The 22,705-nt window shown below is 45.8% G+C and overlaps 2 protein-coding genes across 6 annotated transcripts in view; one reads left to right on the top strand and one right to left on the bottom strand.

Moving 5' to 3' along the window:
* MTMR10 (myotubularin related protein 10) overlaps positions 1 to 13,129 on the top strand; it is a 44,562-nt gene extending 31,433 nt beyond the window's left edge. For both annotated transcript variants that reach the window (XM_061179758.1, XM_061179759.1), the window contains 7 exons: positions 366 to 496; positions 1,624 to 1,693; positions 2,299 to 2,369; positions 6,084 to 6,253; positions 7,374 to 7,544; positions 8,786 to 8,968; positions 10,056 to 13,129. In XM_061179758.1, the coding sequence (XP_061035741.1) occupies positions 366 to 496; positions 1,624 to 1,693; positions 2,299 to 2,369; positions 6,084 to 6,253; positions 7,374 to 7,544; positions 8,786 to 8,968; positions 10,056 to 10,652 (1,393 nt within the window). In that variant the 3' untranslated portion in view covers positions 10,653 to 13,129. The remainder of the gene's footprint in view (positions 1 to 365; positions 497 to 1,623; positions 1,694 to 2,298; positions 2,370 to 6,083; positions 6,254 to 7,373; positions 7,545 to 8,785; positions 8,969 to 10,055) is intronic.
* Positions 13,130 to 14,481: 1,352 nt separating this feature from the next.
* FAN1 (FANCD2 and FANCI associated nuclease 1) overlaps positions 14,482 to 22,705 on the bottom strand; it is a 29,580-nt gene continuing 21,356 nt past the window's right edge. For all 4 annotated transcript variants that reach the window (XM_061179754.1, XM_061179753.1, XM_061179757.1 and 1 more), the window contains 4 exons: positions 19,186 to 19,289; positions 18,462 to 18,656; positions 17,723 to 17,851; positions 14,482 to 14,730 (listed from right to left, as the gene is read on the bottom strand). In XM_061179754.1, the coding sequence (XP_061035737.1) occupies positions 14,593 to 14,730; positions 17,723 to 17,851; positions 18,462 to 18,656; positions 19,186 to 19,289 (566 nt within the window). In that variant the 3' untranslated portion in view covers positions 14,482 to 14,592. The remainder of the gene's footprint in view (positions 14,731 to 17,722; positions 17,852 to 18,461; positions 18,657 to 19,185; positions 19,290 to 22,705) is intronic.

Here is a 22,705-nt window from a genome sequence, read left to right as displayed (position 1 = left end):
TCCAACAGCCAGGCTTCTGTTCTACCACAGGACCTTTGCACTAGCAGCTCCTCTGCCTGGAACACTGTCCCCCGTCTTTGCACAGCTCCTGGCCATTTGGGCTTCAGCTCCGGTATCATCGTCACGGAGGAGCGTTTTCTCACCACGTGACCTGAGCTAGCCTGCATCCACTACGTTCCATCACCCTCGGCGTTCACCACGGCCTGCCATCTCTCCTACCCCCCTGCCCCCACCGAGAGCACAGACTGCATGTCCCTCTCTCTGTCCCCAGCCCTCAGAGCAGTGCCTGGGCTCACAGCAAGCACTCAAAAAATGTGTGTTGAATACATGAATGAGTAGTGACTCAAGGATTTTGTCTTTATTAGGATTTGTAATGCCATAACTAAAAGTCATCCACAGAGAAGTGATGTCTACAAATCAGATTTGGATAAGACCTTGCCCAATATCCAAGAAATAGAGGCGGCTTTTGTAAAACTTAAGCAACTGTGTGTTAATGGTAACTTCATTTCTATTTTACATATATGTAAATAATGAATGGGTGATTATATGAGGCATTGTATGAGGCATGTCAGGAAAAGTGACATTACTTAAAAATTTAGAAGTAGGTATATATTTAAGTAGAGGCTCGTTGAAATATTTGTACAAGTTATTATTGTATGAGAATGTCAGAAGCTCTTAGAAAATGAAGTTTAAGCTGCTTTTAGTTTTGTAGGAAAAGTGTACCAATTAAATCACTTTCAGATCATGAAAAGTCTGGTAGGATGCTTCTGTAAAAGTGTCTGCTCAGTAGAACAGCCTACTATCTCACAGACAAACTTACGAAGACCTTAATGTATTCATTTATATTTTGAGATGCGTGACTTGACATGAATTTCAAACAGAGCCATGTTATAATCTGTGCAGTCTCAGAGTTCCCACATGTCTGTTAGAGCAGATGCTTCTGGGGTGCTTTCGATGTACCCTGGAGGGATGACTCACTTGAAAGCACCTTTGGTGTGAAGTGTGCACAGAGAGAGCCCCTTGTCACGGGGCGGCAGGACTGGCGCCGGCTTGGAAGGAGAGCTGGGAGGGGGTGTGCTTAAGAAACACGGTGACTGTGTCTTTCAGCCGTCCCGTGAGCAGCATGTGACTGAAGCGTGAGGCGAGAGGCACCTCGAGACAGGCCAGGACAGGCCCCGCCAGGAAGCTGCCCCGTTTCCTGCAGGGGTCAGCCACCAAGGCCATGAGAACCGGGTGCTGGCAGCAGGGAGGGAGGGAGGGAAGGGCAGGCCTGCGGTGAGGAAGCTGAGGAGGGGGCCGGGGTCTGTAGCGCTTGCTTAGGGGGCGGAGGCGGGCAGACTCTCCAAGATTTCCCTGGGAGAGCCACAGGGGAGGAGATGGAGGCCTGGGGAACGCTTTGTTTTGTTTCTTACAGAATTGTGACATGCCTTCTTAAATGTTTTTATGACTAAATGCAAATGCGTGACTTTCTTAAAGCCAGCTTTTAAATGTTAAAAACTGATGTATCACCTAGCTCTCAATTTGATCATGAAAAGTAAGCTTAAGAAGCCTAAAAGTGTTATATGCCTATGTATATGTGAGTGTCTGTGTATAATTATATATGTATAATTATATTAATTACAGAACCATTTGAAGAAACTGAAGAGAAATGGCTGTCTTCACTGGAAAATACACGGTGGTTAGAATATGTAAGGTTTGTACAACTGCTTTCCTTTTTTCTTAACTTATTATTTTGAAATAATTATCGAGTCACAGGAGGTGCAAAAATATTACAGGGCCATGCACTCCTCACCAGCCCCCCCAGTGGTAACGGCTCACATAACTAGACTATGGTTATCAAACCGGGAAACCGACAGTAGTACAAACTACAGTTCTTATCCAGTCTCCCCAGTTTATACGTGCTCTCATGTGTGTTTCTGTGCAGTTTTACCGTGTGTAGATTCACATGACCACCAGCACAGTCAGGATGCAGAGCTGCTCCGTCACCAAGGCTCCCACCCCCAGCCCCAGCATCTCCATCCCCATCCCCTGGGAACCACTGATCTCTTCCCCGTCTCTGTAGTTCGGTGATGTCAAGAATGTCATGTAAATCAACAAAGGTTAATGAATTTCCCTGATATAAAAATCAAACTGTACTCTGTTGATGAATCGTATAAATACTGAAGAAATTCCAAAAGGTTATAGAGAATATAAACACGTATCGTGAAAGATCAGATTTGCTTGACTTCACGTACTTTAAAAAATATATTCGTAGTGGAAATTTGGTCTTTAACAGTATTTTTCTGTTTCTCTTTCCAGGGCATTCCTTAAACATTCAGCAGAACTTGTGTATATGCTGGAAAGCAAGCGTCTGTCTGTAGTCTTACAAGGTAATTCATTACTGACTACACTGGTCCCCCGGCCAGCCATCTTGACTGGGGATCCACACCCAAGTAATTACATGCATCTTAGCCATCTCCTACTTACTGCATGCCACCAGATAGATACACTACAGATCCCGCACATTGTTAAACAGTGGCACAAAGACCTCAGACAGAAGAACAGAAAGGAGTCAAGACTTTCTGCCCTGTGTTAAATCTGCCTTCCTGTATTATGGCAAGGGTGGGTCACAGCCCTCATTGGATTCAGACAGAGTATTAATCTCGGCAGAGCGTCCTTTCTCTCTAATCTTGCTATCTTTCTGATTCATACAAATTTTAGTTGAAATGCCTCTGGCTCATGCTAGATTGTGACTTTAAAGAAACAGTTTGGTATCAAGAAATGGACTGAACTGAGTAGCCAGCAATGTGAATTTTGTCTAGTGTTGGGTAGGAATAGATGTCAATAAAAAAAAAAATCTTTCAGTTAAGCAAAGAATAATTGTATATTAAATAACTTTACAGCTAATAGCATTTTTAAGCTTACGGATAAAGTTTCATAAACCACAAGCTACCTGATTTTATAATATATTCATGCATAGTTCATGAATATGCTGTGCTACTGAAGCTTACAGAAGTATTTTTACCAACTGTCAAATTCAACTGACTTTAACAAAGTAAAGTGACAAGACAAGCCTTAGGGGGAAAAGAAGAAGAGTAAGTCACTGTTTCCAGTAATCCTTAGCTCATGCCGGCAGCGCGTATGTAATTCACAGACACATGCAGAGCCAGCCATTGAGAACCCGCACCTCTCGCAGCCAGTGGTGTTCTCATCCTGTTCCAGAACCCTACTTAGCACACTTCTTCATGCATTTGTTGCCATGTGAAATGCCTCAGAAGAGATGCTGAGCCTGCATTTTACTAACACTTTATTTTAGAATGTGTTTTCTAAACAGTTTATTGAGGTATAGTGTACATACTATAAAATGCACCTGTTCTGAATGTGCAGTTCAATAATTTTTAGTAAACAGAGTCCAGTTTTAGAAATTTTCTCTCACCTCGAAAAGATTCCTTGTGTCCCAACCCCGGGCAAGCACTAATCTGCTTTCTGTCTCTCTAGATTTGCTTTTTCTGGATGTTTCATATAAATGGAATCATGTAGTATGTGGTCTTTTGTCTCTGGCTTCTTTCATTTCACATACATGTTTTTGAAGTTCGTTCACGTAGCATGTCTCAGCAGTTTGCTCCTTTTTATTTCTGAGTAGTGTACCATTGTTGTAAATACCACATTTTATTTATCCATTTACTTGTTGGTGGACATTTGGATTGCTTCCACTTTCTGGCTGTTATGAATTATGCTGCTTTTAACATTCACATAAAAGTCTTTGTGGGGACATATGTTTTTCTTTATTTTGGGTAGATACCTAGAAGTAGAATTGTTGAGTTATATGGTACATTTATGTTCAGCTTTGTAAGAAACTGCCAAAGTGTGTTCTAAAGTGACCATACCCAATTCCCCTTCCCCTCAGTAGTGTGTGAGGGTTTGTTTCTGCACTTCATCGTCTGCTGTTAGGAGTGTAGTCATTCTAGTAAGTGTGAAGTGGGAGTTCATTGCAATTTTTATGTGCATTTCCCTAATGCATATCATGTGCTGATTGGCCGTTCATGTATTGACTTTGGTGAAATACCAAATCTTTTGTCTATTCTTCAGTTAGGTTGTTTTATCATTGAGTTCAAAGAATTCTTTACAATTCTAGATACAGGTTCTTTGTATCTTTATAAGATTTGCAAATATTTTCTCCTAGTCTGTGGTTTGTCTTTTCACTTTCTTGATGACTTTTGAAGCACAAATTTTGAAATTTTGATGAAGTCTAATTTATCCATTTTTTCTTTTATGAATCACATCTTTGGTGTTATATGTAAGAACTGTTTGCCTAATTCAAGGTTATGAAGACTTTCTCCCACGTTTTATTCTGTAAACATTTTATAGTTTTAGCTCTTACATTTAGGCCTATGATTCACTTTGAATGAATTTTTGTGTATGATGTGAGGTAAACGTCTATATTCATTTTTTTTGCATGTGTGTTTATTGAATTGTCACAGCACCATTTATTGACAAGACTGTTCTTTCTCTATTGACATGCCTTGGCAAAGGTCTGCTGACTGGCTCTTTATTTTTGGACTCTCAGTTTTATTCCATTGATCTTTATGTCTGTCCGTACGCCAGTACCACATTATCTTGAGTGCTGTAGCTTTAGAGTATGTTTTGAAATTAGGACATGTAAGTCCTCCAACTTTGTTTTCAAATTGTTTTGGTTATTCTAGGTCCTTTGCATTTCTGTATAACTTCTAGGATCAGCAAAAAATCCTATTGGGATTTTGATAGGAATATGTTGAACCTGTAGATTGGGGAGAATGCCATCTTAACAATATTCAATCTGCCAGTCCATGAAATGAATGTCTCTCCATTTATTTGGGTTTTCTTTCATGTCATGTCAGCAGTGTTTTATAAGTTTTTAGTGTACAACTCTGGCACTTATTTTGTTAAATCTCCCTGTAAGTATTTTATTTTTGATGCTATTGTGAATACAGTTGTTTTCTTAATTTCATTTTCAAGTTTTTTGTGTACTCGTTGTGATTGTGTGTAGAATTCCTGCCACCTTACTAAACTCATTCATTAGTTCTAGTAGTCCTTTGTGGATTACCTTAGGGGTTTTTTTACGTACATACACGTGTTGTCTGCAGACACAGTTATTGCTTTTTCCTCTCCAATCTGGATGCCTTTGATTTCTTTTTCCTGCCTAACTTCCCTGTGTAAGCTTCCAGGACAATGTGCAGTAGAAGTGACAAGAGCAAACGTCCTTGTCTTGTTGCCCATCTTAGGAGGAAAGCATCCAGGCTTTCACTAATAAGAATGATGTTAGTTGTAGGTTTTTGTAGATTCCTCTTATCGGGTTGATATTCCCTTCTATTCCTAGTTTGCTAAGAGTTTTTATCCACAATGAATGTTGGATTTTCATCACACAGATGCTTTTTATTCATCTAATGAGATGATTGTGTTATTTTTGTCCTTTATTTTTTTATTACGGTGTGTTACTTTGTCAGATGTTAAACCAACGTTGCATTCTTAGGATAAATTCTTGCATTCCTGAGATAATTTGGCTTGCTTATACTTTGTTGATGACTTTTACATCTAATCATAAGGGATATTATTTGATAGTTTCCTTCTGATTTCTTTGACTGGCTTTGATATCAGAGAATTACTGGCCTCATTAAAAAGGAAGCTACAAAAGATGGGAGGGAAATATTTGCCACCATTCTGGGTGATGGTGGACAATTCCATTTCTCTCATTCACCTCTGAGTCACCATATGAAGCTGTCAGTAGAAAGATTGCATGATATTTAATATCCTTGGCACAGAAATAGAATGGACTCTGGAAAGATTTCTACCATAAATCATGTAAATGTAAAAAGTGTGAGGGATATGCTTCTAATTATCTGGAAAACATTCATAGATAAAAGGCCATCTCCTCATTAAACATTACTTTAGTTGATCTAAAAGTTTGTAATATTTTAGAGTGGCTGGGCCTGAATGAAATTTCATAACATGGGTGATTTTGAAGGCCGCCCAGGCACAGAACACTGAAGTATATACTTTGCCTTTCCTTCCTTTCTCTCTTAGCATTTTTCTACGTACTAATCATTTTCTTTCCATCTTATTGACAGAGGAGGAGGGAAGAGACTTGAGCTGTATTGTAGCTTCTCTTGTTCAAGTGATGCTGGATCCCTATTTTAGGACAATCACTGGATTTCAGAGTCTGATACAGAAAGAGTGGGTCATGGCAGGATATCCATTCCTGGACAGATGCAACCACTTAAAGAGATCGGAGAAAGAGGTAACAAAACCTTCATGCCTATTATCAGTCCTTCAGTGTGCACAGGATAAAACCTTTCGTTATATGAAGAGATGCTCCATCCGTAAAGAGATGAGGAGACTTTTTAAGTATTGCCTTCAGTACATCTTAGCTTCTTGGGCCAAGACTGACTCATGGATTAGAGTCCAAGTTGAGGTACTTATGAAGATTCTCTTAACTATATAGATAAAAGTCTTAAAAAGTTGCCTGTTGAATTTCTCTAAGTTGAAAACTGCTTGAAGAAATGCTGCATTAACTCTTCTGCAAGCAGACAACAAGCATGTTAGATATTTTGAAAAATCAGCTTTGGAATATCATAGTGTCTTAAAATGGGGCACGTACGTTAAGAATGGCAAGTTGAGGGGGCATCTTTGTAAGAGCTGCAGGGTTGGTGGCTGCCTGGGGTCCTAGTGGAGCTGTGACAGGCCCTGCAGGTGTCTTGTGGTCAGGGTGGCTCCCGAGAGCACACTTTGACGCGTGCTGTCTCATGTAAAACAGTCTCTGTCATCTGAGGAAACCTCAACAGTGAATGCTTCACTTCTGAAACGCTAGGACTCGGGGAAGCACTGGGCAGGATGCAGTCGCTGTCACAGTAGCTGTCGTAAGCTGCTGTACTTGGGGGTGTACCACGTGACCCCGAGGCCACGCCAGCTGTTTTCTGAAACTCTGGGAAGGTTTCCGGATGCTGAGTCTGCAGGGTCCACCAAAGAGTTGTTTCTTGGTCTTGGGGTTTTTTGGGTTTTTGTTTTGTTTTAAATGTTCTAAAGAATTGTTTCCAGGATCAGCTGGAACACATGAAACACGTATTTCACTGTCCCCCATTCACATGGCCACACCCTGCCCGTCTGTTGACTTTGCCACTTCAGCTTGGTGGACTTGGCGGGCAGAGGAGGGCTGTGATGCGTCTCAGGCCAGCCTAGTTCTTAGGTTAGACATGGCCGTCTAATGCGCTCACGTACCCTTCGCTCAGCTTCGGAGCCAAGTGCTCAGGCCTCGCTGTTTTCTTATTAATCTCTTCCTTCATATCAGCAAGAGGTTTGGAAATAGATGTGGACACTGAAGGGCAGCGTTGAGTAATCCCGTTTCAACGTGTGTCCGCCAGGCTCCCGTGTTCCTGCTGTTCCTGGACGCCACGTGGCAGCTGCAGGAGCAGTGCCCGGCAGCTTTCGAGTTCTCCGAGACCTACCTGGCGGTGCTGCACGACAGCACCCGTGTGGCCCTGTTTGGCACCTTCCTCTTCAACTCCCCACACCAGCGCGTGCAGCAGAGCACGGTGAGTGGCACCCGCCGTGGCCGGCGCGAACTGCTTTACTGAGAGAGCGTTGAAGTACAATCAGCTGTGTATTTAAACTGTCTTAGCTACCATTTTAAGCAGTGATTTCTGAAGGAATTATTTAAAGTTGGTTAAAAATCCAGGAACTTGAACTTGTTTCATTTTTATCAGTGAGCATTTTATGTATTTCTCTCTGATGTTTATTGTTCATAATAAGCCAATTGAAAGATGTAAATCATTTTAAGTGCCGTAAATGTCGTGCTTTTGTATTTATATTTTCACATTTGGGCTGTCTGAATGGGTAATGGATAAGATCCTGTTTCAGGACATTTGTTTCCTAGGTCAGCAGAATAAAAGTTGTACAAAGCAAATTATTTTTCTTCAGGAGTCCTGTGGAGAAGGATTTGAGAAAGGAAATGTAGGCGTGACGCGAGACTGTGGTTCTCTCTGGGTGCTGCTTACTGGATGTGCTCGGACTCTCATGCCGCGTGGCAGTCACTTTTACGTTAGGACCATTGGTTTCTAGTCCCAATTCCTTGACTGAGAGGAAGAACCATGAGTAAGGAGGGTCTCAAGCCAAACTTGAAACTATCTATAGCTTCTGGTTGCCCCTGGTGGAACCTTCCAGAACCACAAGTTCTGTCTCACCCACATCTGGAGCAATGGGTATAGCCAACAAATGCTGCAGTGACCACTGAGAGAGACAGAAAGGACAGCTCTCGTGGGCCTTCAGGAAGACTTTGTAGGAAGGGGGGCTGCCCTCACAGTGAGCTGTGGGATCCTCAGGCCCGGGTCTGGGAAGGTGCTGAGCCTGGATTCCTCATCCATGAAACTGCTCCATCAAATCAACAGTAGAGCAGACATTCTGTGAGCTGAAGCATCATGCAGAGCATCCTGAAGAAATGCGTTGTTCAGGATTGGGGGTGTGGATGTATAAGGAGATGGATTTATTCAGGCTGTGGCACCAGGGAGAACTCCATTCACAAGTCATGCTCACCAACACACTCATTGCCCAGGGGCCCAGCTCCCCTCTCGGCGCAGGGCTCCGCGCGCTCCTCCGTGCGAGGCGCCAGGAATGTCTGTTCTCGGGAAGCGGAGCGTGCTGCTCCAGTGGGATTGGAGTCGCTCTCGTTCAGAAGAGTTCATTTGTATGATGATGAATGACCGCCAGAAATGAATTTACTATGAGAAAATCTTAGTTTGGCATCTTTTCACAAATGTTCAAATATTTTATTCTGCAGGAATTTGCTATAAGCAAAAATATCCAATTGGGTGATGAAAAGGGTTTAAAATTCCCCTCAGTTTGGGACTGGTCTCTTCAGTTTACAGCAAAGGATCGCACCCTTTTCCACAACCCCTTCTACATTGGAAAGAGCACGCCTTGTGTACAAAACGGTTCTGTGAAGTCTTTTAAACGGACAAAGGTAAGTTATAGAAATGCACTAACAGTAAAAACCTGGTATTTGCTCACACATAACCAAAAACATCTTTTTCAGAACACAGTATTAAAAGTCCAGTCACTTCCCATGACAGCATTGCCAGTGCAGGTTTGGAGGGGTCATTCACTTCCTCACTCAGAGGACCCCACCCCGACTTTTCGTCTTGCTGTCTGAGGCCCACACAGCCCTGGTCGTCATCTCAGGAGTCAACAGTTGCAGCCCTGCACCCAGGGCCCTGCTCCTGAAGCCCGTCCACTCAGCCTGTTCTAGAATCAGCAGGTCTAGCTTTTTTCTGACCAGAAATCTTAGAAATTCACACTTCAGCAAATTATAGGCAGACCTCGTTTTACTGCACTTGCTTTATTGCACTTTGCAGATACTGCATTTTTTACAAATTGAAGGTTTGTGCGAACCCTGCGTTCATCCGTCGGTGCCATTTTTCCAGCAGTGTTTGCTCACTTTGTGTCTCTGTGCCACATTTTGGTAATTCTCACAATATTTCAAGTTTTTTCATTATTATTGTATTAGTGATGGTGATCTGTGATCAGTGATCTTTGACATTGCTATTGAAAAAAGATTACAACTCACTGAGGGCTCAGATGATGGTTCGCATTTTTTAGCAATAAAGTGCTTAAATTAAGGTATGTACCTAGTTTTTTTTAGACATAATGCTATTGCACACTTAACAGATGACAGTATATTGGAAACGTAATTTACGTATGCACTGGGAAACCAAAAAATTCATGTGACTTGTTTTATTGCGATACTCGCTTTACTCCGGTGTCTGGAACCGAACCCACTGTATCTCTGAGGTCTGCCTATAATGGATAGGCTATATCTCCCCCCACCCCCATGCAGGCTACAGCCTAGGCAGAGTCAAGGCCTAGAAGTGTTAAACTCCAGTGGAGGAGGATTGGAATAAGTATTACCAGGGAAGGAACAAAATATTCTTTAAGGTTGAAATTCTACCAGTTTTTCCTAATTTCGAGTTTATATTTACCATTACACTTCTACTGTCTTTCTAAAAAGGGAAGCTCCAGGAAAATAATGCTAAAATCTCTCTTCTGTACAGAAAAGCTACAGCTCCACACTAAGAGGAATGCCAGCTTCCTTAAAGAATGGAATCATCAGTGACCAAGAGTTACTTCCCAGGAGAAATTCATTAATATTAAAAGTAAAGCCAGACCCCCCCGAGCAGAGCGACAGCCAGGACAGGGGTGCGGAGCAGTACTTCCGAGAGTGGTTCTCCAAGCCGGCCGACCTGCACGGGGTGATTCTGCCGCTTCTCTCCGGAATGCACATCAAACTGTGGAAACTCTGCTACTTCCGCTGGGTCCCCGAGGCCCAGATCCAGCGCGGGGGCTTCATCACGGCCTTCCACAAGGTCTCCCTGCTGGCGGACGAGGTGGACGTGCTGGGCAGGGCGCTGCGGCAGCCCCAGGGCAGCCCCGCGGAAGCCCCCGGCCCCGAGCTGGTCCAGAGCAGGCTGTACTTCCGCGCTGGCGGCCCGCACGACGCCCCGGGGACACCAGACTTCCTCTCCTCCTCGTTCCCCTTTTCCCCAGTGGGCAGTCTGTGCAGACGGAGCATTTCAGGGACACCGCTAGGCAAGTTTTTAAGCGGGGCCAAAATATGGTTATCTACTGAGACACTAGCAAACGAGGACTGAGGCGGAGTGGCTTTCTGAACGTTCTGAGGGAGCGAGAGACCTTCTCCTCTGAAGTAAAACTGCTGGCCGAGGCGTTTGAAGCTCTTATCGTTCTAGACGTAAGAATAACAGTTGAAATTTGCACTAATACTTTAAAACATGTTGAATTACGCTTCCTTCACAATATTTTTAAAAGATAGGCGTAACTTTTGTTATTTATGTCCTCTTTCTATCATTCTAGGTCTGGCTCATTTTTAGATCATTTGCAGGCAGACATTCCCACGATCTTATTACTGTGATCAAACTAATCAGGTTTTGTCTGCGACATTTATCTTGTCTACATCCATTTTTCCAACCACCTCCTAAAGGTTCCCTGATCCTCAGTTGGATTAGCAGCCCAGAGAAGCAGACATCAGGAGAGTTAAGAAATTAGTGTTTAGTATGTTTTCACGAAGCATCCAGTAAACCCCCAGTGGGCGTTAGTAGGTATTTGTGTATTTTTCTGGTCACTTTCTATTATCTCTAGTTGAGCTCACCTGAGAGTTGTGTGTTCTCACACTGTAACTTATTTTAGATCACTTTGGGACCGTAGATCACTGTGTTTTAAAATCATGAGTTTCCTTAGGACTAACTTTAAAATGATATGCACTGCTGACTTTAAAAGCATTTGCTATAGATAATTAAATTTAGAAGTGCCTTTGACATTAATATTAAGATATGAAGAACACAGAGTAAAACAATTTGTTTTTTAAATTAGGGTGTCAAAGTCCCACTGCACATTGGAAAGAGGCTGGTCACACTCAGCATGATACCGACAGCCAGGAGTCCCCCGAGGCACACATCCCTCTGAAAGTCACCAAACACAGCGGGTCTGAAGCAGGGTCCGGGTCGGTGCGGCAGCATCACTGACACCCACCCTCAAAGTAGAGGCCCCGTCAGAGTCCAGTGGGGAGCACTCCCGGGGGCACCTTCCCTTGGAAATCAGTGATGAGGTCTTGAGTCAGGTCACCTGAGTGCTTAGTGCTTAGGAAGGGAGGACAGGAGAGTAACAACGGACTTCTCTCAAAATACTGCCACTGTAACAAATGGTGAGAGCGCCCGCCCCACCCAACCTGTGACAGGTGTTCCGAGGCGCAGACAGAGGTGTGCTCTCGTCTCAAATTCCCGTTTTCAGGTTGTGTCACAAGAGCCGAGCCAAAGCTGTGGGCCAGAGCTGGAGCTCACTGTGGCCATGCTGGTCACAGCCTCCCCGACACCCCTCACTTCTGTGTAAAAGATGGATGTCTTCAATGTGGCTGTTATTTAGAGTTTCTTAAACTGCCATCTTAAGCTTTTAAAAAAACGTTTATAGTAAAGTATCTAGTTAGCTTATGTCCTTTTCTAAAACAAGTTTTTTCAAAACTGTGTTTTACCTTTATATGTAACAAATAGATGTTTCTATTTGAATTATTTGCCTTTTAAAAATGGTTGGATAATGTCTCTGGACTTACAGGGACAGAAGTTCCTATGCAGTCTTAGGAAATCCATCGTGTGGATAAACCCAGTGTTTTGCCAACTTGTCTAGAAAGTAAGGGCTTTCTTAGTTTATATAAATAGCACTGTTGCCATTAAACGTTTTAAAGTCCTTGATTGGAAACCAGCTCTGGTCCCCTGAAAACCCCACAGCATATCCTGCCACTGGAAGTGTAATAATTCTTCTTCCTTTTTCATTAGGCTGCTTTTTTTATTATTACAAATCGTTCTAAATTTGTTACTGTTTTTTTGGATTGAGCATTTACTTCTTTATAGCTTTCTTCCCTCTCACATTTATTTCAACCCTTTTAGTAATTTTTTTTGGTTAACTTGCAAGTTTAAAAATGATTAGGTACTATTAATACTGTTTTAAAATAGAAAATGTGCATATTTTTGTACGATAATCAAATGTAGTAAAATATAGTTTTTTGTTTTATTTTTGCTGAACAGTTGTTATATAATGATTATTGTGCCACAGTTTATCGTGCATAATATGAAAAACAACTATTACAGCCTTGAGTCCTGGCCCCTGCAGAGCTGCCTGGCACGCTGCTGGCACGGAGGACGTGTGGGGACAGAGTCCGAATGTGGTTCTGGACGCGGACACGGAGCCTGTGCTGACAGAGGGCCACACAGGCGTCAGGCAGCTCCGGACTCGCTAGGATCGGACTTAAAGGTGTACCATGTCTTACTGTTGTTTTGTGATGGAAACCAATTTTAAAACCAAAAATTTCTAACTTTATTTAAGAAAGTATATTAACCTGTGCTAACAGAGGGTGAAAACTATTCAATGTGTCCTTCAACAAAATCTGCTTGCTGTAGTAGTAACCTCAAGCAGTTAAAACTTGATTTTGAGAGAAAATGAAAACCTTTGTGCCTAAAATTGACTATGACTTGGGTTAAAGTAGGATGTGCAGGAAGGTGAGAGACCCTGCTTTTCAGCAGTGGTGAATGTGAAGGAAGTGTTGACTGCTAATAAAATTTTCACAGGAATCGTTGCCTTCGTTGTCAATATGAATCCCCTGCGAGAACACAGAGCATCAAGAAGCGAGGGTATTTTCTTCAGCTGTGCTCGTGTGTCGTCCACGCGACGCTCTGTCTGCTGTAAAGCAAGGCAGAGATCGGTAACATTTCTAACCTCAGTTCACAACTGGCTGTTGTCATGGCCATGTGGGTTCATGGACCAGGCTCTAACTCGTCCTTCCACTTAACAAATTAAAAAGCTGGGGAGTACCATTTCCTTAAGAAGGTCTTGGAACTAGTCTCTGGGAGCGGGAGCCTGGCCCGGCATGCCTGGGCCTACCGTTCTGATAAACCCCTTCCTGCGTCCACCTTCCCCAGCCCAAGGCTCTTCCAACAGTGACGGGCAGCCCTGTACCGGCACACCTTGGAGATACTGCAGGTCGGTTCCAGAGCCCCACAATAAAGCCAGTATCTATCTCGATAAGGCAAGTCATGTGAATTTGCTGGCTTTCCAGTGCATATAAAAGTTATATTTCCACTATACTGTAGTCTTTTAAGTGTGCAGTAGCATTATGTCTAAAAAAAGTGTTCTTACCTTGAAGTATTTTAAAATACTGTCCTGCTAAAATATACTAACCATCATCTGAGCCTTCAGCAAGTCATACCATAACAAATATAATGATGATGAAGAAGTTTAAAATATGGTGAGAATTACCCAAATGTGACCCATAGACCTGAAGTGAGCAAATGCTGCTAGAAAAATGGTGCTGATAGACTCGCTCGACACAGGGCTGCCCCAGACCTTCAATTTATACAAACGCAGTATCTGCAAAGCACAATAAAATGAGATCTGTATGTATACAGGAAATTGCCTCTAGTCATTAGGGATGTTCCCAAGGAGAAGGACGAAAAGGGACAACTGCCTTTGATAACGAATGTCCCTCCCTTTGGTGACACAGGCCCAACGAGAGCAAGCACTGACAGAAATAATAAGTTAATGAGAATTTGTTTCTTAATTCCTAAAGAAATCAGAGTTTCATCTGTTTATGTCCTTCTTGGATAATCATAAAACAAGAATTTTAGCAGCCAGATGTGTAAGGGCAGTATAGAAAAACATAGATAAATTAAGGAATCTCCATTTCCAATATACTTTTTAGAGAGAAACATTGTGTATGCTCCTTTTATAAAAGACCCAAAGCTGTGAATCATCTCCTTTTGGGGGGTTTTCCAGCTTTCCTGTAAGTCAGATGCATCTAGCTCCTGAAACGGCCACCAAGGTTTTGACCTTTTTAAAAGTTCATTACCTGCTGTGTGGAATCAGTGAGTGTACTGAAGCCAATACCGAGGTTTGTGATACACAGACACTGTACAGTGATAAGTCCTTACACTGCCAGGTTTATTACGACAACAACAAAATCAAAATTAAATAAGATGTAGTGACACTTGACGCTTCTGACGCTCTCAGATGCTCCCTGGCCCACAGCTCTCAGTTGGGGCCCCTGCTCTTGGCTCCGACTGCAGCCACGTGGCAGACCTCCACGTCCGCCCCCAGCCGGTGCAGCTCATCCAGCCAGATCATCTGCTTTTGCGAAAGACGGTCACTGGGGCCCTTCACTTCCACCAGCTGGGAGACAGAAGGGTCATTTAGGTAAGCTACGGTAGTTTCCACTGACAACTATTTAGATGGCTTATCCTCTATGCTGCTGTACTTACATATGTATAGCAACTAAACATACACATATGAAATTCAGTGAGAAAGTTTCCTTTTCTGTAGAAACCAGACAGTTCACAGAGAATTAGTAAATCTATTCGTAATACAGCAGTTGAAAAATAGTTTTAAAGCACACACTGCACTGTTACTCTCCTGCTTAACACCCCTCAATCACTTTTTGTCAGGTCTGCAATTAAACCCAAACTTCTTGCCATGACCTACAAAACTGTGTGATCTGGCGCCTGCCAACCACACCAAAGGCTTCCTCTCAGTTCCCGAGACAGACAACATCTGCCCAACCAAAGGGCAGACATTCATCACGCTTGCTGTTCCCGCTGCCTAGGACATGTCTCCCTGTTCTTCATGTGTCTGACGTCTTCTCCTTCCGTGCTCAGCTTAAATTCATCTCTAAGAAGGGTCCTTCCTATGCACTTCTTCATGGTGTTTATCACAAGATAAAACTGCTCATTACATATCAGCTCCATGAAAGCGTAACTGTGTCAGTTTTGTCCACTGCAGATCACCAAAATTCAAAACACGGCAATGAAAACTATCCAAAACGAAGTATAGAAAAGAATTCTTTAATGAAGAGAGCATTTCAGCAACCTAAGAGTAGTTTAATTAGAGTCCCCAAAGGGAAGAAGAGAAAAATATTTGAAGAAATAATGGCCAAAAATTTTTCAAATTTGATGGAAACTAAACCCAAAGGTCCAAGAAGCTCAGTGAACCCCAAGCACAGAACCATAAAGAACACGACACTAAGAAACATCATAACTAAATTGCATAATCAGTGAAAAAATGAATCTCTTCAAAGCGGCCAGAATTTTTAAAAGCCAGAGGGGAAAGACTGATTTCTCATTGAAAACAATACAGGCTAGACAACAGTGGACCAATATTTTAAGGTACTGAAAAAAAACTGTCAACAGAATTCTTTGCCCAGAAAAAAATATCTTTCAAAAACAAAGACTTAAAGTCTTAAAATATCAATATATGAAACCTAAATAATTCATTACTAGCAGACCTCCATTTCAAGAAATGTTAAAGGAAGTTCTTCAGTCAAGAAGAGAATGATAGTACACGGAAATCTGGATCTATATAAAGGAATAACAAACATTAGAATTTGTATCTACATGAGTAAATATAAAGACTCAGTCAACTGTAGAAAGCAAAAATAATGTGCCACAGGGTTTATAACATGTCGAGGTATAATGTATGAACACAGCACAAAGGCTGGGAGAGGAGATATAAAAATATACTCTTGGGGCTTCCCTGGTGGCGCAGTGGTTGAGAATCTGCCTGCCAATGCAGGGGACACGGGTTCGAGCCCTGGTCTGGGAAGATCCCACATGCCACGGAGCAGCTGGGCCCGTGAGCCACAATTACTGAGCCTGCGAGTCTGGAGCCTGTGCTCCGCAACAAGAGAGGCCACGATAGTGAGAGGCCCACGCACAGCGATGAAGAGTGGCCCCCACTTGCCACAACTAGAGAAAGCCCTCGCACAGAAACGAAGACCCAACACAGCCATAAATTAAAAATAAATAAATAAATAAATAAAAATTTAAAAAAAATATATACTGTTGTTATGTGCATGATAAATGAAGATCCCACGTGCCACGGAGCAACTAAGCCCGTGCGCCACAACTACTGAGCCTGCGCTCTAGAGCCTGCGAGCCACAACTACTGAGCCCGAGTGCTGCAACTACTGAGCCCGAGCGCTGCAACTACTGAAGCCATCACACCTAGAGCCCATGCTCCACAACAAGAGAAGCCACCGCAATAAGAAGCCTGCACGCTGCAACAAAGAGTAGCCCCCACTTGCCACAACTAGAGAAGGCCCACACGCAGCGACGAAGACCCAACGCAGCCAAAAATAAATAAGTTTATAAGTGCATCCTTTAAAAAAAAACAAAAATAGATGACAGGTTTAAAGCCAAACATGAATAACATTCAATGTAAATGTTTCAAATACCCAATTAAAAGGCAGAGGTTGTCAAATTAGATTAAAAAGTAAGACCCAGATAAATGCTGCCTACAAAAATATATAAGAAACTCAAATATAAAGAAAAAATACGTTAAATGTAAGAGAATAGAAGAAGTATCACATTAACACTAACCAAAAGAAAGCTGGGGTGGCTATATATCAGTTCAACTTCAGAGCAAAGAACCCAGGAATAAAGGAAGGTCATTTCATAATGATCAAGAGTTCAATTCATCAAGAAGACATGACAACCCTAAGTTTATATATCGAATAATACATAAAGCAAACACTGATATAACTGCAAGGGAGAAAGACCCAAATCCACAATTACAGTCAGAGACGTCATATGACACTGGAAGCATGATTCATTAAAGAACAGATTAGGTTGTGACTTTATCAAAAAGGACTTGTACCAGAGGTTTTTTTTCATCTCAAAACTCAATAATAAGACACCAGCCTGTGATGGGCAGCAGGGTGAGGCAAGGGAGGCATCCAGCCTACAAAACGTGAGGAAGTGCTCACTCCTGGAGCTTAGAAAACAGCTCCCAACCATCCTGGCCTCCTGGCGCTCACACCTGCAAAACCTCCACCCGACTTGCTAACAGTGGACACAGCAAAAGCAATGGAACTTCACTGCCAAGATCAGCTGCTAAGAGACTGACTTCTGTCTTGCTCACACCCTGGCCCTTCTCACTCACCTGCTCGGATGAAATACGCTGCCACCGGGGGAGCTGCCTGCAGAGAGGCCCACACGCCAGCACTGAGGGCACCTCCGCCAACAGCCACCGAACAACCCCAGCCGTCAGTCCAGCAGCTCTCAAGGGATTCGGCCTTATCAACCACCATGCTAGAAATGCCTAGATTGTGGCCTTTGATTAAGTTGATCATAAAGTTACCAACATGACTGTCCATTCTGGCTCAACTGACCTTAACGTGGTGACTTTGGGAGCTCCACACCACCAGGTCAGGGAGGCCCCCTCGGCAGTGTCGGAAGTCCACGGCCAGGCGCCGGCACACACCACTGAGGATGGGGCCCCCCAGGCAGGACACAAGATCCTGGACATGAAACACAGGGACAGTCAGCCCTCCCCTGGGATGGAGACCCTGAAGCCCCCGCAGTGACTGTGAGGTGGGGCGGGGACTCCATGTGTCATTCAGCAGAGATGCATCCAGGAACACCAAGTGCCCTTCTGCTGCTTGTGCTGGGGCTCCAGAGCCAGGGGCTAAAATGCCCCCAGCAAGCTCTGGGGACCACTTCTCCTTGGGTCAGTTACCAAGCTTCTGCCCGGTCGGGAACATCCGGGGAGCAGCTAAGGAAGAGGGAATTCGGGGTAAGCACTCAGGAATGTGACAGTGATGACCCTCAGAGGCCAGCAGTCACAGGACAGGGACGGTGTCCGCCCTCCAGGGGCCACAGGCCAGGCCAAGGGAAGCTGCCAACCAAATGGGCAGAAGGCATAACTGAGGCTTGTTCATGCTTGTGATTGTTCCTTCAGTAACACAGGCCTGTGGGCTGGGGTACCACACATACACACACACACACGTACATGTGTGCGTGCATATATACCCACACACATACACATGCACGTAGGCATACGTGTGTGTGTTTTGTTACAGTTGCCAAAAGGACACCCCGCATCAAGGAATCCTGCCTGCAGACCGTCACCTGGGCTTGCTGAAGAGAAGCGAAGCGATCCCAGCTGACAAGGGAGGCCACCCTGCCTTCCTGGGCCTGCCACGCGGCTGCCACCCAGGCCCGCAGGCTCTCCGCGGGGGCACCGTGAATCTGCCGCAGCCGGGCCTCGATGGCCGGTGCTCTGCTGGCGAAGAAGCTGTCCGTGCAGAGGTCCAGCGGGGCCGCCTGTGTGCAGGGAAAGTAAGCTCACGCTGTGCCCGGGGAGGCCGGAGTCACGAGAAGAGTCAAGATCAAATTTGGAAACTGGCCAATCTGATGAAGTTGACGCGTTCTTTTTCTCAAAAGATATGTAAAAATTACCTAAGTAATCTGATATAAAAGCAACTTATTACACTGGGTTTTTTAGAGTAATTTGCAAAAGGAGCTTTTAGGTTCAACTGGTGGAACTCTTAGCAGGCACATGTGACAAAGCATGTGAGAGCACCTGGGCCCACCAGGGTGAAGCTGAAGAAACTTACACTAAAAGTTTCAAACGGAATGATTTCAGTAAAGTAGGCTTAAAGTTTAAAACTTAACATACTTACATTTTAAATTGTATGAATCACACTTTAAAATTAAAAGCTATTATGGTGGAATTAGCACCAGGATCCAAAAGAGGGGCAGGTTTCTGATGGCTGCAGAGGCGGGGCACCCAGGCGGGAATGACTCACGCGCATGCAGGAGTCTCTGCTGCCTGAAAACGTGCCGTGATTACCTGGTAGGCGTTTCTGAAGGCGTCTGGTATCCCGTCCATGAAGATGACATCCCATAGGAGGAGGCCGTACAGCGTGCTGAAGGTGGACCCTTCCCCGTGGATCCCTGAGACAAAGTCACACACACAAGAAAAATCCATTTCTTCTGTTTTTTAAAATCCACCACCATATCCTACTGCCTACTCAATTTGAAGAAAATAGCAAATATTTTACATGCAAATGCAAATGCTGTTTTCCATTCCTAGGTCATTTTTTTACATTATATTGCTTATATACAGAAGCCTTGTTTAAAGGCAAAAAAATCTTAGTAATCATGAGAAAATTCAAATGCACGTTTTGGAGCTAGAGTGGAAAAACCTAAGGAACACGTTTAAAAATAAATAAAAGCAGATTCCCTCCTCGGGCTCTGGGGATTCCATTCGGTGGGTTCGGAGGCAGGGGCATCCCCCGAGGGGCTCTGGGGCAGGGGGTCCCTCGGCCTCACTTGGAAAAGCCCTCTGGGAAGGAGTCTGAGCGCCCTGGGAGCCTGTGCCCTCTGACCCCATTCGCCTCCTCCACCCAGTACTCCTCTGCCTCGGCCTGGACACCGTGCCCGGGGTTTCTAAGACTCGGGGTTTTACAGAAAGCTTCCGCATCAGAGACCACCTAGCCCAAACGCCCCCTTCACCCCACATCCAGACCACACGATGGGGCGGTGTCCTCAGAGAGGCCAGGCCCAGCCCCAGGCCATGTGAACGGCAGAGCAGGGTCCGCAGGGCTGGGGCCTCCCGGAGCGAGCCGAGCCCCACCTGGCCCCTCGGCGCACCTGACGCCTGCGCCCCCTGAACGGGCTGCAGCATCTCTCCGGCCAGTGGGCCCCAGGCATCACACACGAGGTCAGAGGCAGCACAGGTCCCTATCAAGGCCCACTGGAGGCAGCCCTGGCCCTCCTCCCCGTCCAGGCTGCGCTGTGCGCCCCCTCAGCTGGCCCCTGCCCCCCGGGCCGGAGGGAGGCAAGCCTGGCTGTCCACCCTGGACAGCAGCATCCCTGAACCCTGAGCCGTCGGCGTGCGTTGGTGCTGTTAAGTCCAATCATTTGGGGAGATCCTTCTGAGGAACTCTGAAAGAAACTTCCCCAGAGGGTCTGAGGTCGCCCTCACACCAAACCTTCTCCAGAGGAAAGGCCCACAGCAGGGCTCTGCTCAGGTTCACTGCATCAATTTTAATAAAGGAAAAAAATATTAAAAAATTGATATTCCAGAATCGGAACTGTCTGTCTGTCCTTCAAGCTCACGGCTAAACTGAAAGCATTCGCTGCGTGCGGCTCACAGCCGGCAGCCGCCTGCCCAGGGCCTGCTGCTCCTCCCTTGACGCCGGGTTACAGGGCTCCTGCCACCGCCGTGGGGACCCATCCTGCATTCTGTTCTTTTATTCCTAACCCTCCGGGTCTCCTGTATCTCTGTCCTGACTGGCGTGTGCACTTCGTCCTCAGTAGCATCACCTTCCCGGTAAGTGATACAGACGTCACACAGGTTCATCTTAACCATCACCTTGGACACGCAGCAGAGAGAGGCCCGTGTGTTACGAGGTCCCCTCCTGCGGGGTCGTTTTGTGTCCTCACTCATCTGAACGATCCCATCACAAGCCAGTGAAATGATGTCCTGATTTTCACATACGTGAAGATACCTGAGTGTTCTTCAACCTAGTGACCCTTCAGCACAGACAGGGGGGGTCTGGCCTGGACATGAGGACCGAACCCGTGGGCCCCCTGGGAGTGACCACAGGAGCCAAGGTCTGGGGTCTGCTTCCAACATTAGGGGGGACGGCGGATGGAGGAGGGCTGGGTGAAGCAGGGGGCGCGGAGAGCTCCGCACACCTCTCTGTTTTCCCATAAAGGCATGTTCCGCAGCTTCCATGACATTAATAACAAGTTATTTTTTAAAAAAGGCTAAAGCCCCCCCACCCCAGTCCCTCTAAGGTAACTGCCCAGCCGTCGTCGCTGCCCTAACGGGCAGCTACAGCTTCCTCTGCGGTTCCCTCACGGTTTTTATGTTACTTTTCTATTCAGTACATTCACTAAGGACAGAGACTGACCAGTTCCTTTTACCAATTATAAGGCAAATTCTCACGGTCTTTACTTTAGTCTGGCCTTAGACAAAGCACTGAATTTGCAGCTCCTTCTCTGAGGCCAAAATCGAAGGAAGAATGGAAGAAGGGAAGAGGGCTGACAGGGACACAGACAAGCCGAGCCACCTCCAGTGGACGGCAGGGACAAGCGGACGATCTTAACACAGCTCTGTGCTGCTCTCAGGTGAGCAGGCCTGCGGTGACAACCCTCAGGACCCGGCGCAGGCCCCGCACGCGTGGGCAGATGGGCGCGGCCCCTCCACTGTGTCTGGACACCGGTGCCTGGGCTGCTGACAGCACACAGGCCGTCGCACACGAGTCACCACATGTCTTACTCAGGTGTTTCTCAAATGGCCAGGCCCAACTCCCGAACGTGGACCCCTTGCCCTCGGCGTCTCCTGGCTGAGACCCGCATGCCAGGGACGTCCCCAGGATGGCCCGGGGGCTGGGGGCTGCTCCCAGCACTCAAGAAGGGACAAAGGAGACACAGGCTTGGGAGGAAGCGAGGGACAGGATCGAGGTCCGGGTCCGTCCTGGCTGGCCTGCCGCATCCCCTCCCCGGCCAGGGACGCTTATCACCTCCCTGAGGTTCCAGTGCATCTGCCAGCCGCGGGGTCTCTCCCTCTGGCGCCTTCACCCCCGAGCAGCAGAGACGCCGGGTGCCCTCCCCAGCCCTCCTCCCCTCCCCTCGATGGCCGAAGGGAGTCCTCGGCTCCCAGTTCCTGGAACCAGGCAGAATTAATGCCCACTTGGGCTCTACACGGTTCAGAAAATGGCTTCCGAGTGAAACCTACAAAGTCTGAACAAAGAGGATGCCAAGCAGCCCAGAAAGAAGAGAACCAGGGGCACCTGGTCCTGGTCCCTCTGCACATCTGGCCTGAGACAGAGAGAGCATCTCATCAGCGGCTCAAAGAGCAAAGTCCCACTCACCCCTGAGGGGCCGCAGACCACCTGCCCTGCAGCCGCACACGCCCGTGCACACCCACACAACCACACACACACACACACACACAGCAGCCCGGTTCAGCGGGAACTAGCGGTGTTTCTCTCTCGCGAGGTCACGTCCGTCATTTCACTGTGAGGCCTCAGCTCCCAGAAGACACAGCAGAGCGGGCGCGGCTGGAGGGGCGGGTGATCACGCATGCTTCTTGGGAAGGAAAATGGGAAAAGCTCCAATTCTTACTGACATTTGCTCTCCTCCCTCGCATGGGCTCGAGAGCTCATTTTACAAGGAATTTGACCCACAACTCTTCCAACCATGTCTCTGGTCCCAGGCGTGACGTCCTGTCAGGGCTCGGCCCTCCATCCCCTTAACGCCATCCACCCCCCCAGACTGCCGGTCCCTCTTGGAAGCAGCCTGGCCCCGGCTCCCCTCCTCTGACCGGCTGGCTGTCGGCAGCATCTCGTGGTCCTCTG

This window comes from Eubalaena glacialis, chromosome 2, assembly GCF_028564815.1.
Source record: "Eubalaena glacialis isolate mEubGla1 chromosome 2, mEubGla1.1.hap2.+ XY, whole genome shotgun sequence".
NCBI classification, from domain to species: Eukaryota; Metazoa; Chordata; class Mammalia; order Artiodactyla; family Balaenidae; genus Eubalaena; species Eubalaena glacialis.
This window is presented reverse-complemented; position numbering and strand designations above follow the sequence as displayed.